General features: G+C 51.9%; 1 protein-coding gene across 1 annotated transcript in view; it reads right to left on the bottom strand.

Moving 5' to 3' along the window:
* The window catches only part of GABRG3 (gamma-aminobutyric acid type A receptor subunit gamma3), a 203,546-nt gene extending 190,659 nt beyond the window's left edge, over window positions 1-12,887 (bottom strand). Inside the window, exons 1-2 of the mRNA XM_066355698.1 lie at window positions 12,564-12,887; window positions 6,555-6,703 (exon numbers count right to left, since the gene is read on the bottom strand). Of these exons, the coding sequence (XP_066211795.1) occupies window positions 6,555-6,703; window positions 12,564-12,616 (202 nt within the window). The 5' untranslated portion in view covers window positions 12,617-12,887. The remainder of the gene's footprint in view (window positions 1-6,554; window positions 6,704-12,563) is intronic.
* Window positions 12,888-17,016: the final 4,129 nt, after the last annotated feature.

Raw genomic sequence — 17,016 nt, forward strand, 5'->3', positions numbered from 1 at the left:
TAAAGTGCAGCAGTTTTTGTCGTTGTTGTTGTTGTTTATTTTATTTTATTTATTTATTTACTTTTACAGAGACAGAGAGAGAGTCAGAGTGAGGGATAGACAGGAATGGAGAGATGAGAAGCATCAATCATTAGTTTTTCGTTGCGCATTGCGACACCTTCGTTGTTCATTGATTGCTTTCTCATATGTGCCTTGACCGCGGGCCTTCAGCAGACCGAGTAACCCCTTGCTTGAGCCAGCGACCTTGGGTCTAAGCTGGTGAATTTTTGCTCAAACCAGATGAGCCCACGCTCAAGCTGGCGACTCGGGGTCTCGAACCTGGGTCTTCCGCATCCCAGTCCAACGCTCCATCCACTGCGCCACCGCCTGGTCAGGCAAGTGCAGCAGTTTTGCTGGAAACCAGACGCTAGAAGAATCTCCCGGGAGGGACACTTGATCTGCTCCCATGGGGAGGCTCAAGGAGGCACAGGCCATTGGAGAAGGGTGCTCACAGGAGAGAAACTGAGGCTTGAAGAAAGGTAGGGATGAGTGCAGGGCAGGACTGGGAGGGAGGGGGGACTAAAGGCATGAATGAGCAAGGCAGGGGTCCAGATGGGACCCCGAGGCTGGGGAGAGGGGGGTCTCTAAAGAGGAAATGAAAGATCCCTCTCCATGTCATTGGATGGGGTTTGGACTAGAAGAAAGAAATGCTCTTTGGAGACCCCCTTCTCTGTCCCCTCCCCATGACAAGAACACAAGGGTGGACGGCGTGCTGTGGCTGCCCACCTGTCCGTGGCTCGAGGCAGGGCTTGGAGCAGAGTCAGTGCTCGGTGAATACTGGCTGGCTGGCTGAAGAAGGGGAAGGAAGTGATAAGGGAAGTGGGCAAATCAACTGGGAATTACAGTAAACTACCGAGAAACCCATCCACGACCTGACGTAAATATACACCTATCGGCCTCAAGGAGGAAGCATTGATGGTTATCACAAATGGGCTATATGTGAAAAAAAAGTCGTGAGATAAGAAAAGGAATTTATATTTTTATAAGAAATTCTCCTTCAGAGCAGAATCCTTCTGTGCCGTGAAGAAAAAAACAAAAGAAAAACAAACAAACAAAAAAGCGGTATCTGATTCAGTCTCATTCACCAGGAGAGATGTTCTCGGGCCCGTACTCTGATTGAATGTCAGCGAGTGGCTGGATTCTATCACTCAGTTCTTATTTGGCACTCCCATGTGACAGGAAGAGGCCTCCAAAGATGCCCCAGGGACCACTGGGGCTTCCACTCGGTCCCTCTCTGCCTCCCTAAGGACTGTGACCACGTGCACGGCCAAACTCTAACAGCATCAAACTAAAGGGGAACATCCCGTGTTACGATTCTGTATTGACCTGTTTGTTTTTTTAAACCTCTTTCACTTCAAAAGCCCCAGTGGTCTTCTGATACGTGCTGATGGCTTCCGAGGATGAGGCTTTAGAAGGAACTGACTTCTTAACAAGTGTTCTCTCTTGGCGGGCATGCACGCTGTTGCCTTGGGAAGGTGCATCTGTCGTTGTGTCCAGACATGGAAAATAAAAGCTTTGGAAGCATGCTTCTCTGCTGGTGTGTTCTGTGTGTGTGTGAGTGTGTGTGGGGTGTCTGTGTGTGTTGGGGGAGGGGTGCCCTCTTTTGCATAGTCTCGCCTGCATTTCCTATGAACAGTGCCTTCCCCAGCTGGGCTGAGCGACCTGGGGGCATCTAGGAAGATCTGGGTGGCAAGCTCAGCTCACCCACTTTGGACCCATGTCCAGCTGTCCCCCCAGGAGGGTAATCTCTAAGAATACTGAGGATGGAAAGTGCTTTTCTGCCTCCCAGCATGGGATAAGCCAAGGTCCAACGGACCAAACTTGATCAGCAGGACCAGGACTTAAGTCTTCTGAACAAAAAAACATCAAAACCCAAGAGAAAGAGCCCAGAGCAGAGCAGCTCCTCCTGCAGACCACGTGCAGGAGCCCTGAGCGCATGCGCACATACCCTGAGCGCATGCGCACATATCCTGAGCACCTGCGCAGAGCCCTGAGCGCATGCGCACATACCTGAGCACCTGCGCACATACCCTGAGCTCCTGCGGGGAGCCCTGAGCACATGCGCACATACCCTGAGCTCCTGCGGGGAGCCTTGAACGCATGCGCACATACCCTAAGCACCTGCACACATACCCTGAGCTCCTGCGGGGAGCCCTGAGCGCATGCGCACATACCCTGAGCTCCTGCGGGGAGCCTTGAACGCATGCGCACATACCCTGAGCTCCTGCAGGGAGCCCTGAGCCTATGCGCACATACCCTAAGCACCTGCACACATACCCTGAGCACCTGCGGGGAGCCCTGAGCGCATGTGCGGCTCCGGGTTCCCACCAGGAGCACGGGCAGCACGTGAAGCCCGCAGGACACTGCATCTATGCAGGACCAATTTCTCTACAATAGAGGAGTGCTCTAGGGCAGTGGTCCCCAACCTTTTTTTGGGCCACGGACCGGTTTAATGTCAGAAAATATTTTCACGGACCGGCCTTTAGGGTGGGACGGATGAATGTATCATGTGACTGAGACAGGAGTCAAGAGTGACTCTTAGATGGATGTAACAGAGGGAATCTGGTCATTTTTTAAAAATAAAACATCGTTCAGACTTAAATATAAATAAAACGGAAATAATGTAAGTTATTTATTCTTTCTCTGTGGACCGGTACCAAATGGCCCATGGACCAGTACCGGTCCACAGCCCGGGGGTTGGGGACCACTGCTTTAGGGGATGGTGGGACTTCTCCAGGGTCAGAGGGAGTGGTTTACATCTCCAACATCTTGATAAAGGACTGGGAACTCCACACAGGGGTTCTGGTCTGCCTGTAAGGTCATTGCAGGGAGTTCCCAGACGCATTCGCCCAGGTCCGTTTGTGCCCCCCCCACGAAGGGAGCCACGGGTGGGGGGGGGTGCACTACACTCACCTGTCATCCCCCCCTCCTCGGGCTGCTCAGGACACGCCCCTGGTGCCTTAGACACCTGCTGAGCTCCACGGGCCTGCCCAAAGCACCCTACCAGACAGTTGGCGCAGAACACGCTGATGTCTAAGGCAGCTTTTCCAAGACTGGAAAGGACAGCCGTTCTGTCTAATAAACAAACCTATGAAGTCAGACAATGAGAAGAGAAAAGACGATCTCTCACACGAAGGAACAAGAAAAATTCCACCCCTCCCCCTAAGAAAAAAGCCTAAGGAAAGGGAAGTAAATAATCTGCCTCGTGAATAATTCAAAGAAACAACCATAAGGATGCTCCCCAGACCTGACAGAGGGACAGAAGAACTTAAGCAGAAGGTCAACACAGAGGAAAGCATAAGAGAGAACCACACAGACCCGAGAGATACAGGAACTACAATCAGACACACCGACGAAGGCATCAGCAGATCAGCTAACACAGGAGAATGGATCAGCCACCTGTGAAACAGACTTGTGGAAATCAAACCATCTGAATGGCAGATAGAAAAGAGAAGGAGGAAAAACAACAACAAAAAATACACAAGGACTGGCCCTGGCCGGTTGGCTCAGTGGTAGAGCATCGGCCTGGCGTACAGGAGTCCCAGGTTCGATTCCCGGCCAGGGCACACAGGAGAAGCGCCCATCTGCTTCTCCACCCCTCCCCCTCTCCTTCCTGTCTGTCTCTCTCTTCCCCTCCCTCAGCCGAGGCTCCATTGCAGCAAAGTTGGCCCGGGTGCTGAGGATGGCTCTGTGGCCTCTGTCTCAGGCACTAGAATGGCTCTGGTTGTGGCAGAGCGACGCCCCAGATGGGCAGAGCGTCGCCCCTGGTGGGCGTGCTGGGTGGATCCCAGTCGGGCGCATGCGGGAGTCTGTCTGACTGCCTCCCCGTCTCCAACTTCAGAAAAATACAAAAAGAAAATACACAAGGATAATTTAAGGGACCACTGGCATAACATCAAGCACTCAAATGTTCAAAAAATAAATTAGTGAGACTTACACCAAACACCAAGTTTTTGCAGGGCAACGGAAACCATCAACCACACGAAAAGGCCACTTACTAAATGGAAGAAGAGATTTGCAAAGGATACATCCGATAAAGGGTTAACAGGCGAACCATGTAAAGAACTCCTACACCAACCTAACACCAAAAAAAAACCCAAAAAACAATAACAACAATAAATCCAATTTAAAAAATGGGCAGAAAACCTGAGTAGACGTTTCTTCGGAGAGGACACAGAGGTGACCAACAGACACATGGAAAGATGCTCAATGTCACCAATCATCAGGGAATGCAAATTAAAGCCACAATCAGATATCCCCTCACACCTGCCAGAATGGCTGTCAGCAATAAATCAATAAATAACAAGTGCTGGTGAGGTTGTAGGGAAGAGGATCCCTCATGCACTGTTATTGAGATTGTAAATTGGTGCAGAAAAAAAAAATTAAAATTAAAATGGAGCCACCATACAATCCAGAAATCCCACGTCTGGGTGTTGATCTGAAGAAAGCAAAGATGCTAATTTGGGAAGATAGAGGAACCCCTATGTTCACTGCATCATTATTAGCAATAGCCAAGATAGGGAAGCAGCCCAGATGTCCATTAATAGATGAATGGATAAAAGCATAGTGAGATATATATAGGCAATGGAATATTATTCAGCAATAAAAAGGAATGGAATCCTGCCCATTTGTGATGACATGAATGGACCTAAAGGGTACAGTGCTAAGTGATCAAGTAAGATAGAGAAAGAACAATACCATCTGATCTCATCTGCTGAATAAACGAATAAACAAACCAAACGGAAGCAGACCCCTAGACACAGAGAGCAAGCTGATGGTTGCCAAAGGGGAGGTGGTAGGGGAAGTGTAATAAAAAAATAATAATAAAAATAAAATTACTGTAAAAAAAAACGATAAGATGTTCAGGAGGAAACCTTAACAAACGAGGGCTTCATGAACCGTTCTTAGACATTTATTCCAATATCATGCCCCGTAAACAGAACAAATCAATAAACTAAACTTCACCAATATCAGAAAACTCTGCCCCTGAAAGATCCTGTGAAGAGGATGAATAGACAAGTGACTAAGAGAATCTGCAAACTACATCTGGCGAAGTCACCATATCGAGACATACAATGAACTCCTAATATACAACAAACAATAAAACAAATTAACCCGACTTTATTTTTAAAGAGACATTTTAATGAAAAGGACATACTGGTAGCAAACAAGCTCTACATAAAAAGAGTTTGCGGCCCTGGATGGTTGGCTCAGTGGTAGAGTGTTGGCCCAGTGTGTGGTTGTCCCAGGTTCAATTCCTGGTCAGGGCACACAGGAGAAACACCCATCTGCTTCTCCACCCCTAGCCCTCTTGGTTTTTTTCTCTCTCTCTCTCTCTCTCTCTTTCTTTCTCTTTCTCTCCCTTCCCCTGCTGCAGCCATGGCTCGATTGGAGCAAGTTGGCTGTGGGTGCTGAGGATGGCCTCCACCTCAGGTGCTAAGAAGAGCTCTGTTGCCAAGCAACAGAGCAACACCCAAGATGGGCAGAGCAGTACCCCATAGTAGACTTTCTGGGTGAATCCTGGTCGGGGAGCACATGGGAGTCTGCCTCTGCCTCCCCTCCTCTCATTAAAAATAAAATAAAATAAAAAGAGTTGGCTCTTTTTTAAATAAAATTATAAAAAGTTTCTCACCATTAAGAAAATGAAAATAAGACCAGAATGAGACAGCAGCCTATCAGCTCCTGTAGAGCAGCTACAATGAAAAAATAGTGACAATCCCAACTGCTGGTGGAGATAGATCCGTTGAAATCGGATTTCTCACACGTTGCTGGTGAGAAGAGAAGATGGAAGAGCCACTTTGGAAATGACTTTGAGAGCTTCCTAAAAAACTCCACAGGCATTCATCCTGCAGCCCAGCAGTCCTGCTCCCAGGCATTTGTCCCAGAGGATAAAAATCCCATGTCTATGCAAAAACCTGTATAGAAATGCACAGCCATTTTATCCGGAATAGACGAAAACTGGAAACCACCCAGATGTTCCTCCACCGGCAAATAAATAAAACCGCACTACAACCACACCCTAGGGGACAGCCCAGCAGGAAGGAAGGACACATGACCACGCACATGACATTCTGAATGGATCCCAGGTCATTCTGCTGAAGGAAGAAAAACCCATCTCAAAGGTCGCCGGCTGAGTGACTGCCTGTCTGTGACATTCTAACAAGGACAGAAATACAGAAATGAAGAACAGATTTGTGACCGACAGGAGGAAGGGGTCTTGGAGGAGGGTAGAGACTACAGTGGGAAGCAGGGAGGGGGGACCTTTAGGGAGATGAAGCCCCGTTTTGTGTGGTGGCTGCCGAGATCCCTCCACAAATCCCCCCGTGATAAGATGCCATGTACCAACGTCCACTTCCAGATTTGATAGCCTACTCTCGTTCATGAAGGGTGTGACTCTACTACTCTCTTGGTGACCTCCTGTGGATTTATCACTCTTTAAAAATAAAAGCGTCAAAAAAAAAAAAAACGCTCATCACAGTCTATTTTCTATGGGCATAACGAGCATGAATACTCACTCCCAATGTCCGGCCTCAGCTTCTTGTCATATTCTCGTAGCAACTTGTTGAGAATAAGAGTCACGTCGGTGTCTTGGGATTTCGGAGCCAAGACCCACTTTTGGTTTGACGAGGGACCCTCATAGTCATCTTCCTCCGCCTCTCGGGACCTGCAGTGGGGGCACAAAGCGGGAGTGTCAGCTGCATCAGTAGCTCCAGAAAATGTCTTCAAACATGCTTCCCCCCCCCCCCGCCCCCAAGTACCACTGAAATAGGTAGAAAGTCTCCTCCCAACCCCTAGATGATCTCTCAGATTAAAAAAATAATAAAATAAAATGAGACGCAAACCAGAAAGAGTCCTTAAGAAGAAGGATTCATGATGTCATGGTTTCCATGAAATTTTCCCAGAATGATTCTTCGTCTAAGGAAAACTCTAGACCCCGTGACAAGTAAGTCATTGCCGGATGTTCAAACACTAAGCCTTCCTTGAATCCACCGAGAGAACCTCTGAAGGTCAAGTCTCAGACTTTCCAGATGTGTGTCAGATGGAGACTTCATTGGTTGCTACCACCTCCACCCCCTCCCCACCCCACACACACACCGCTGCTGCCAAGAGCTCATCTTAGTTGAGGGTGAGAATAGCTTTGATCAATTGCGCGCGCTGAAAAACAGCTGGGTCTGACTTCTCGTGTACACTGGGGTCTCTGGTGTAGGCACGAGGACATTCTGAGGCAGTCTGCCCCGCCAGCACTCACCACGAGGGGTGACACGAAACAGATGTGTCGGCGAACCCCGGAGCCGTTCCTGGCCCCTCCCAACACAACTCTCGCAGAGAAGTGGAACTGAGACGTTGAAAATCAAAGTCTTTCTAACACGTCTCCACGTGGGCTCCATCGTCAGGGGGTCCAAACGAACAGCTGAGCGTCTCTGAGCGCCTTTTCCTTCTTTTTTTTCTTTCTTATTTCCGTTAAAGCACTCTCATGGACTCAATATTAGGAAATGTATGATGGCTATTTTGAAATAGAGACCCTGCTTCGTTGAACTTTTTTTTTCCACCTTACGGGTATTATTGTCCAAGCTGTCCTCACTAGGCACACGGTTGCATACCCTGCCATATTTGAATGATAAAACTCATGTGCACCCCTCCGATTCCCTGGTCACCAAACACTTGTGTATTTGTTTTGTGGGCCTCCCCTTTCCCTGTGTGTGTGTGTGTGGGGGGGGAGCATGTGCTGATTGTGCCAATGTGGGTGTTCTGTTGTACAAAAGCAGGATTTCTCCCTGGGATCCTACATTCATAGATTACCATGTTGATTCTTTTAATTCCTTGATAACTTGATTTTGCACAGCCCTACTGATCATTTCCCTGGCTCTCTCTGTCTCTCTCTCTCTCTTTTTTTCCTGGCACAGATAAGACCCAGTGTCTTGATAAAGCTTACCCAGAACCAACTTTCGGGAGCCACCATTGGTTCCTGTCATTGTCATCAGTGGTACGACAGCTAGCTTCCTGAGTGAGAGGGGCCGTCTCAACAACCCGGCCATTTGGACAAGTTCCTTACCCCTCCCACTCTGCTTAAGCCTTCAGAATCATAAATATAGGTCTAGATGTCACATGTAATATAACATCTATATCCAGATGTGTGTCATATGTTACACACATGAGTTCTTTTCATGGGAGCTAAGGAACCTTAACAAAGATGAGAGCAGTGACATCTAGACCTGGCTGACATGCACAGGTACATGAGATTTTGATAATCAGTATATGGCCCCTTAAAGATTGAGTTCAAAGGCCCTGGCTGGTTGGCTCAGTGGTAGAGCATCGGCGTGGCCTGTGGAAGTTCTGAGTTTGATTCCCGGCCAGGGTACACAGGAGAAGCGCCCATCTGCTTCTCCACCTTTCTCCCCTCTCCTTCCTCTCTGTCTCTCTCTTCCCCTCCTGCAGCCAAGGCTCTGTTAGAGTGAGTTGGATCCAGGCGCTGAGGATGGCTCCATGGCCTCTGCCTCAGGCACTAAAATAGCTCAGTTGCCAAGCATCTTCTCATTGAATAATAAAAATAAAAAAGATTGAGTTCAAGTTTTTCCCTAGGCCAATTTTCATCTGCAATTTTATTTCTTGAGTACCTGTCGTGTAGAAGGGTAAACTAAATCATCAATACAAACTATAAGTTGCTATGTGTTTTTACTCACACTGCACACTCACCCTCAACAGGAACTGATAAAATGTGAGACACGCATCCAGCAGGTGATATGCTGTAGCTCATTGTTGGTGTACGGCTGAACTTTTTACAAACAACACAACGGGTGTTTCAATGTCACCGTGAGGCCATTTCTTTCATCAGGAACATTGTCAGAAATATTCCTTTTATCATTTGGGGAATGGGGAGGAAAAGAAACAGTCTTGGGAACGGGTTCTGTATTGCAATGACTGGCTGGCAACTTCTTCCAGAGCCAAGGTGCTGGAAGGTGGACAGAGGCACGGCTGACCTCGGCCAAACTGTACGCAACATTTTCAATCGAGGTGCGGTCCAACTGAGCCATAGAACCGCCCTCTGTCCCTGTGCGGGGCTCTCTCTTCCCTTCTCCTCCCCTCTCTCCCTCTCTCCCTCTCTCCTCGTCCCCTCTGCACCCGCAGACAGCCCCCCAGCCTAAACCAGGCCGTGCGCGCTGTCAGCCGTCCCTGCCCCGATGGTCCTAAGGACACACAGACACTGAGCTCACAGACTAACTCCCCCTCCGTTCCCGGGACACACTTGCCTCGGTTCCCGCGACACAACTTGGAGCTCCTTCGGGGACAGGTGTTATGAAAATGAGTCTGATTCTCCCTCTAGCGGTGATACGGAGGGCTTCCCTGAAATTGCATAAGCCGCCGCCTGGGAGGCCAGTGAGGTGGGGGAGGCAGGAAGGAATAGAAACCACCTTCTCTCCATCTCTCTCTCTCTCTCTCTCCCTCTCCCTCTCCCCCCCTCTCTGGAGGTAAAGGGGACCTGCAGCTCTGGGGCTGGGATGAGCTGCCGAGCGATCAGGGTGCTCCTGGCCCCTGGCCCCTCCGTCGCTGACACGCGGCCCCTCCAGTTCTGACCCTCCGGCAGTTTGCCGCAGATCTCCGGGGAGAGAAGCAGAAGAAGCCTCACGGGACTGAGGCCGGCACGTCAGCCAGCCCTGTAGGAGAACCCTCGCTCTGGTGAAAACCGAATGTCATCTCAGGGGATCCACTAGAGTGTGAATAAAACAAAGAATACGCTGTCTCTCTAAATTCCAAGTGGGTTTATATATAATCTTTATGAACGCTCTGTTGTGAGGCTGGCTGGATCCCACACAGCACCGCTGCAATTAGCTTCTTCTGGAAAACACACACACACACACACACACACACACACTCAAATTGGCCATGCACCCCCATTGTCAAGTTGCTGCTCAACCTCAGATGTTATTTCCATGTCTTGCGCCTTCTCTCCCACCAGAAGGACAAGGATGAATGAAGCCTGAAGTCTTTTTAAAAGCCACCGGGAGCCCCTACACCTCGGAGAACAAACAAGCATCCTCCTGGCATCGCTGAGGCCCCAGTGTGGCTTAGTGCATTGCCTTCTTTTTTAAAAAGATTCTCTTTAGAGAGACAGAGAGAGAGAGATAGCGAGAGAGAGAGAGAGAGAGGGAGGGAAGCATTCATTTGTTGTTCTACTTAGCTGTGCACTCACTGGTTGCTTCAGGTATCTTCCCTGAACCAGGAAGCGAACCCACGACCTTAGTGTTTCCAGATGATGCTCTAACCAACGGAGCTAACGGGGCCAGGGCTCAGGGCACTTCAGGGTACTCTAAGCTCACCCCTGGGTATCTGAGTGGGGGTGCACTTCCTTCCAAGGAGCTGCCAAACCATCCATCAGCCCCGAGCCCAACCGTCCATCCGTCATGAACCTTTCTTTCCCAGGGCTCATCCACACCAGGGTGGCATTGCAGGTGCACATGAGACCCCTCTCGGCATTGATCACAGCTTTGAAAGATGACGCCAGACATCAGATCATTTCCGCCTGTCTGTCAGACCCACTCAGAGAACCCACTCTCCGACGAGAGGCAGGCAGGTAGCAACACAACCCCATAGACAATTTGGCTTTTTTTTTTCCAAATGCTATGCAACCTCTATCTACTATAAAGGTCAGGGAACCACCCAATCAAGAGAGAGCACAACATGGCAATCATTACATCCGCTTCAGTGAACGCAGATATAATGTGCGTGTGTGTGTGTTTGAGAAGGCCTAGGAACACGGCCCCTTCGAGTTCAACAACACATCTTCCCACTGACCACACGAAGGACAACAGGCAGTTTTCCTGCTACCGTGGGACGTCCCAGCGGATCCAAACATTTCTCTCTAACCCGGAACGGGCAGGTCACTCCCAAAGCCGTGGAGACAGGACTTCAGACCTCGATCACGTGGCTCGGGACCTCTCCGTTGTGCCCAGTGGGGTCAGCAGGGCTCTCTGCCTCTCTGCAGAAACGCACCCGGGCAGACTCAACCTCGGAGAGCACACTTGGCCTCTCCCGCTCGGCTCTCTCCCTCGGCAGGAAGAAACTTCAGCGGAGCGGCTCCCAGCGAGCCCTGTCCGGTCTGGAGAGCTGTTTGCCAACCACCGGTGGGGTCTGTCTAGCTAGCACATGCCTGCCTGCCGTTCACAGCCTCAACTCTTCAGGAAGAGGAGTGTGAAGGACAGGAGGGCCAAGGCCGTCTTTCACGGGGGGCTCGGGGGGGGCAACACCGCTACCGAAGGCCAGCAGTGAGAATTCGGGGTCCTACACACCGTGCAGGGGCTGTTCACGTGCCCTCCTGGTTCTTCCCTACTTTACACACACGAATGGAAATGCAAGAGCCCCGGCACTGCCTGCTGGCACCCCAGGGCGTCTAGCCCACGAGGCTGCTCTCTAGCTCCCAGATCCGGGTGACGAAGAGCTGTCAAGGCAGGGCTGTTTTGGGGATGGGGTCCCCCGAGGTTTTATGGGTGTGACCAGGAGAGAGAGGTGGAGAGCTGCTCTGATGTCCTAAGTGAAGGGCAGCCTGCAGCCTTCGGACCAGCGGTCTAGCCGAGGACACAGAGTTGAAGAAACCAAACCCAGAGTCTCTAGTTTAACCCTCTGGTTCCATGACCCTTCCATCCTCATGAGCCACCTTCCTCCCTTCCTGGCTCCGGTTAACTCTGGTCAGCTGGTCAGTGTAAGCGTTCCGGGAGGAAGGTTAAAGGTTGTTAGTTGCGGTGAGATGATTTCCCAGGGTACCAGGCAGAAGAAGCCTTCTCCTCAAAGCCAACAGGCACGCTGCCTTGATGAGGGTAGCCATGTAGGTGTGTTCCTGGGTGTGAGAAAAGTATCTCCTCCAGGAGGGGTGCGTGCGTGCGTTTGCAGGACCTGGGGAGGGAACTCCTTTCTGAGAAGCAGGGCTCTCTGCTTGCCCACCTGGTCCCAATTCTTGACCTATCTCCAAGCTGACCTAAACTGGGCAGGTAGGAAATCCTGACTCCTGGGTCCTGGGAAAATTCAGAGTGATCCACAGGGCCAGTCTGTGTGTGTGTGTGTGTGTGTGTGTGTGTGTGTGTGTGAGAGAGAGAGAGAGAGAGAGAGAGAGAGAGAGAGAGAGATACTCCGGAGCACTTGAGGTGGGGGTCAGGGGTAGTGGACAAGCAGGGAGACATTACTGGTCTCCTGTGAGTTTGGTTTGCAAACCCCTTAAAACCACCAGATCATAAACGCTCCAAGGAGATGAGCCCATTAATCTCAGAGTCAGTTCCCACATCCCCGGCCGCTGAGCAGGCTGCAGCCGCCCAACCTGGAGAGACAGAGGGCCGTGTCCAGGGAAGATGGGACAGGTGAGACGCGGGCCGACGTCCCCTCTTCCCGGCCGAACCCCGCGGGCGATGCCGCAGCCCAGCCGTCGGCGCGCGCGCGCCGCGGGGCCCCCCGGCCAAGACAGCGCCCCGCCACCACCCCCCGCCGCCCTCCAGCCGGGCTCGGAGTCTCCGGGGACGCGGAGCCCGGGCGCCACTCACCGCGCGTGCAAGCCGGAGACCAGGCAGAGCAGGAGCAGCAGCTTCGGGGCCATGGTGCCGCGGCGCTCCTCTAGGGCGCGGGCCTCGCCTCCGCGGGCTCCGCGCGCCCTCGCCGCCTCCGATGCCGCTGACTGCGGCGCGGCACCGGCCCCGAACCGCCGGGGCCGGACAGGTGTGGGCCGGCCACGCCCCCGACGGCCCGCGGGTCCGCGCGCGGCTCCTGCGGGGCGCACGCGGGACACCCCGCCGCCGCGGCCGCGCCGCCCCCCTCCTTCCGCGATCCCCGCGGGAACCGCGCCGCGGGTGAGCGGGAGCGGGTGGGCGCGAGCGGTCCTTGGCCCCGCGGCCCGCGGCCCCGCGCGGCGCAGCCCACCCGCCGCCAGCCTGTGCCCGCGCCGTGCGCTCTGCGCGTGGTGTCGGCTGCCGCGCGCTCGGGGGTGGAGACAGCGAGGTGGCAGCTCCGCGGCGGCGCCTCCGAGGCGGTCCCGGCGGGGAGGAGTTTCCCCAATTACAGGCTGCACAGCGCGCTCGGCGCGGAGAGGGAGGCGGGTCGGAGTGAACGCCGGCATGGAGGCCGGGAAGGGGGCGGGCTCCGCGGGGGCCGCGGAGAGGTTTTCGGGGATCCCGCGGCTTGGCACCTCGCGGTCAAGAGGGAGCTCCCGATTTCTTTTGTCGTTGCAGCACGAGGCCGAGGTTCGGCCGGGCGCGCAGACCTCCTGTTGCCCGCCCCACTCAGCGCGCCTCGCTCCAAGGTAGGCCACGGTTCAGGAGCGACACGATTTGCTGCAAACAGCTTTTCCACGCTGTCGTGCTGGGTCGCCCGTGCGCTACTAAGATTCTGGCGTGGAACAGTGGCTTCCCGGGGAGAATTTGGGGAAAATCCTCCCCCCCCCCCGTGTGTATCTTTCTCGCGGAATAAAGAGCCTAACACACCCCAATACACAGGGGTGGTGGAAAACAACATGTGCAAGACCGCAAGTCACGGACGTTCTGTCAGACTGAGCCAGGAAGCGCACTTGACTGGACGTCATGACAAACTCCGAAGACGGAACAACTTCATTTATGTGCTCATCTGTAATAATCAACCCAGAAAGCTGGTCTTTCCCCATCTATCTAGGACAATATTAGCGTGGCTTGGAATAAATCCACTAAGATGTTTGCTTTTCTCTGGCAAGTAATAGTTCCTAGAAAGTATTTTATATTTTGAGCTACTATTTATAGAGTTATAAAAGGGCATGGTTAATTGTTTCTTTTTTTATTTTTTATTGATTTTTAGAGAGAGAGGAGTGAGAGAGAGAGAGAGAGAGAGAGAGAAGGGGAGGAGCAGGTAGCATCAACTCCCATATGTGCCTTGACCAGGCAAGCCCAAGGTTTCTAACCGGCGACCTCAGTGTTCTAGGTTGACGCTTTATCCCACTGCGCCACCACAGGTCAGGCTGTTTCTTCAATGTGGTTAAAGAGCTTTGTTTATAAAATGCGTAGAAGGGTCCGGTGGAATGGTTGAATTCTATTACCCCTTATTTTGGGTTCATCAGCATAAGTGTGACTAGGAAGTGGAGTGAAGGCGTGGTTTACAACCCTATGTACATATTTTTTAATTTTGTTGTTGTTGTTGTTTATTGCCTTTAGCCAGAGAGGAGGGGGAACACTGATCTGTCCCTGGATGTGCCTTGAGAATCAAACCAGCAGCCTCAGTGCTTTGGGACAAGGCTCTAACCCACTAAGCCAGAGCACAGTCTGTGTTTACACAGCGGACCCGTCACCTCCTGGGCACAGCCATCTCCTTGTCTCTGGCTTTAAGCTCACGCCAGCTCCCCCCCTTCCCAGGGCTCCTTGTGCCCCCCCCCCCATCTTCTACACCTCCCTGAACACAGGTTCTGTCTTCTGAGAAGACTGGACCATCCTCGCATCCTGCCCCTCCCACACCTTCTGCCCTTCCTTCCAGATTCAGGAGCTTCATCATCATAACTGTGCCCTCATCTCGCATTTTCTCCACCATACCGTCCAGCCCTTTAAAAAAAATCAGTGAGATCATTGCTTTTCATTCACGAATTGCTTATAGAAACGTGTCAAGTCTCCACATCGTGTTTTGTGTGTGTTTTTTTTAAATTTGCACATTTTATTAAGATACTTAAGTTACTTCTTTGTTCACCAGAAAGCATCTCTGCAGGGAAGGCGCACCGTCTGTAGGTCTATCGAGGTGGCCTCTCCTGGACGGAGGCTCAAGTGCTGCCAGCACCCGCACGGGCTGCTCAAGCCCTGTCCTCTGCCTGGTCTCGGAGCAGGGGCGGGGCGGGGTGGGGCAGCCCCCTACTCACTGGGCCCCTTTAGGTGTGGGGGCATGTCCTGCAGACACCTTGGGGGGCTTCTGGGGCATTTGCCCCTGGCAGCACCTGGCTGTGAGCCCCCAGCCCAAGCGTCCTACCTGGTCCCAGGGAGTAGAAGCCTCCTGTCTCCTCTCCTGACATCACACATGCGGGGGGGGGGGGCTGCTGTCACCCAGGAACCATTAGCTTTGGTAAGAGGCAACCAGACTTCCCCCACAGTCTCTTCTTTCAAGCTGATGCAAGGGCCCGAGAACTCAGGCAGGTGGCAGGGGACATTTCCAAGACCTGAAATGCCTCCCCTGGGGCACCTGGCACGAAGGATCCGAGAGTGCTGGTTGACTGACGAGGCGTTGGGGGACCCCTGTGAGGCTCTGAGCACGGAGCTCAGAGGCCTCAATGTAGAGGGCTGTGCCCCGAACCTTCCACTCCAGGGCCCAGGACACAACAGCTCAGACAGTCTCTACCGGGCCGCCCCCCCCCCCCCACACACACACACCACCACCACCAGTCCCTGTGGCAGCCTCCAGTCTTTGTCCAGCGTCTCGGTGCCGGCTGCACACATAAGAGCGGGCCAACTTGGGCAACATAGCCTTCTGGGAGTGGTGGGGGTCCGTGGGGGTCTGGAAGGTACCCCTCTCCACCACACGGCCCTGGGGCGGGCTGCCAGCCCAAGCCCGTCTCTGCCCCGCCCTCCCAGGCAGCCACTACTCGACTGGACGCCTCTCTCTTTATGGGCTAAAAGAAACGATGTGTTTACCGAGTCCACCAGGCCAGGCAGGGGGCTGGGCCCTCAGTCTCCCCACCACCCTCCTGCCCCGGGGGCTCCAGGCCCAGCCAGCCCAGATCATTTTTAAAATATATTTCATTTATTGATTTTAGAGAGAGAGAGAGAGAGAGAGAGAGGGAGAGAAAGGTGGTGGGGAAGAGTGGGAAGCATGAAGCATGATTAACTCATTGCTTCTCATGTGAGCCTTGCCCCCTGGGGAAAGCCTGAGGTTTCAAACTGACGCCCTCCGCATCCCGGGTCAATGCTGCATCCACTGCGCCACCGCAGGTCAGGCGCCCCAGAGTTTCTAAGGATGTTATGAGGAAAATGAAAGTAAAAAGCAGCTTCTTCTCTGGTGCCTCCATGTTTGGCGCAGTAATAGGAACACAGGTCAAAATAGCCATCCGATGTGGATAACACCCAGGGCCGATGGGAAAGTTTTACAGGGATGAACTCCTTTGAACTCTCATAACATGATTCCCATTTTAAAGACGGAGAAACCACACAGAGTAGTCCAGTCCTTCTGCTCTGGTCACACAGTTTAGGAGGCTGAGCCCTGGGGGGGGGGGGGGGGGGGCGTTTAAAACCAGGTAAGTGATTCTAGCATCTCAGTCCACATGGGCCCTATTGCCTCTCACGAGCAGGAGCTCAGTAAACACTTGCTGTTTTGCTTCTTTAAGCAACGTTTGAGATGCCTTGGCTGTATTCTTTATTATCCAAGTATGAGTACAAATGTTTTAAAAATTTGTTTATAATAAAAACAGGCCAGTGCTTGGCTTTTTTTTTTTTTAATTCTCTGTATAATGAGAAGGGCCCTGTAGAGGTTTACAATTCAACTGGTGGAAAAGAAAAATGTGACGTGATGCTCCTTTACATCGCTGGGTCGTTATCTTCTCCTTCCTTGTATATTCGGTGTGGGTTGTTGTGAATGAATGCAACATGAGGTCACCTGGCATTTGGAATGCTTTGTTCCATTTACTGGACTTAGTGGGTCAGCTTGGTAGACTTAAGCATTTTAGCTTGAAAAGCTGCCCTTCCTGTGCTGCTGTCTGGAACAAGATGATTTTTCTTTTCTTTTCTTTTCTTTTCTTTTCTTTCTTTCTTTCTTTCTTTCCTTTTGCTTCCTTCCTTTCTTTTTCTTTTCTTTTCTTCTTTTTATTTTTATTTTTTGTAAACTAAATGAATTTACTAAAGAAAAAAATATCCAACCCTAGCTTTCTGAGCATAACGGTGGAAGCAGAATGCGGGGTCAGGAATCCAGCGTGTTCGAAGAGCAAGCTTTTTTAGGCTTTGATTTTCTTCCTTTGCCCAGCTTGACCTGTGGGGGAGAGAGAGGGGGAGGGAGGGAGGCAGGGAGGAA

This window comes from Saccopteryx leptura, chromosome 13 (assembly GCF_036850995.1).
Source record: "Saccopteryx leptura isolate mSacLep1 chromosome 13, mSacLep1_pri_phased_curated, whole genome shotgun sequence".
Lineage (NCBI taxonomy): Eukaryota > Metazoa > Chordata > Mammalia > Chiroptera > Emballonuridae > Saccopteryx > Saccopteryx leptura.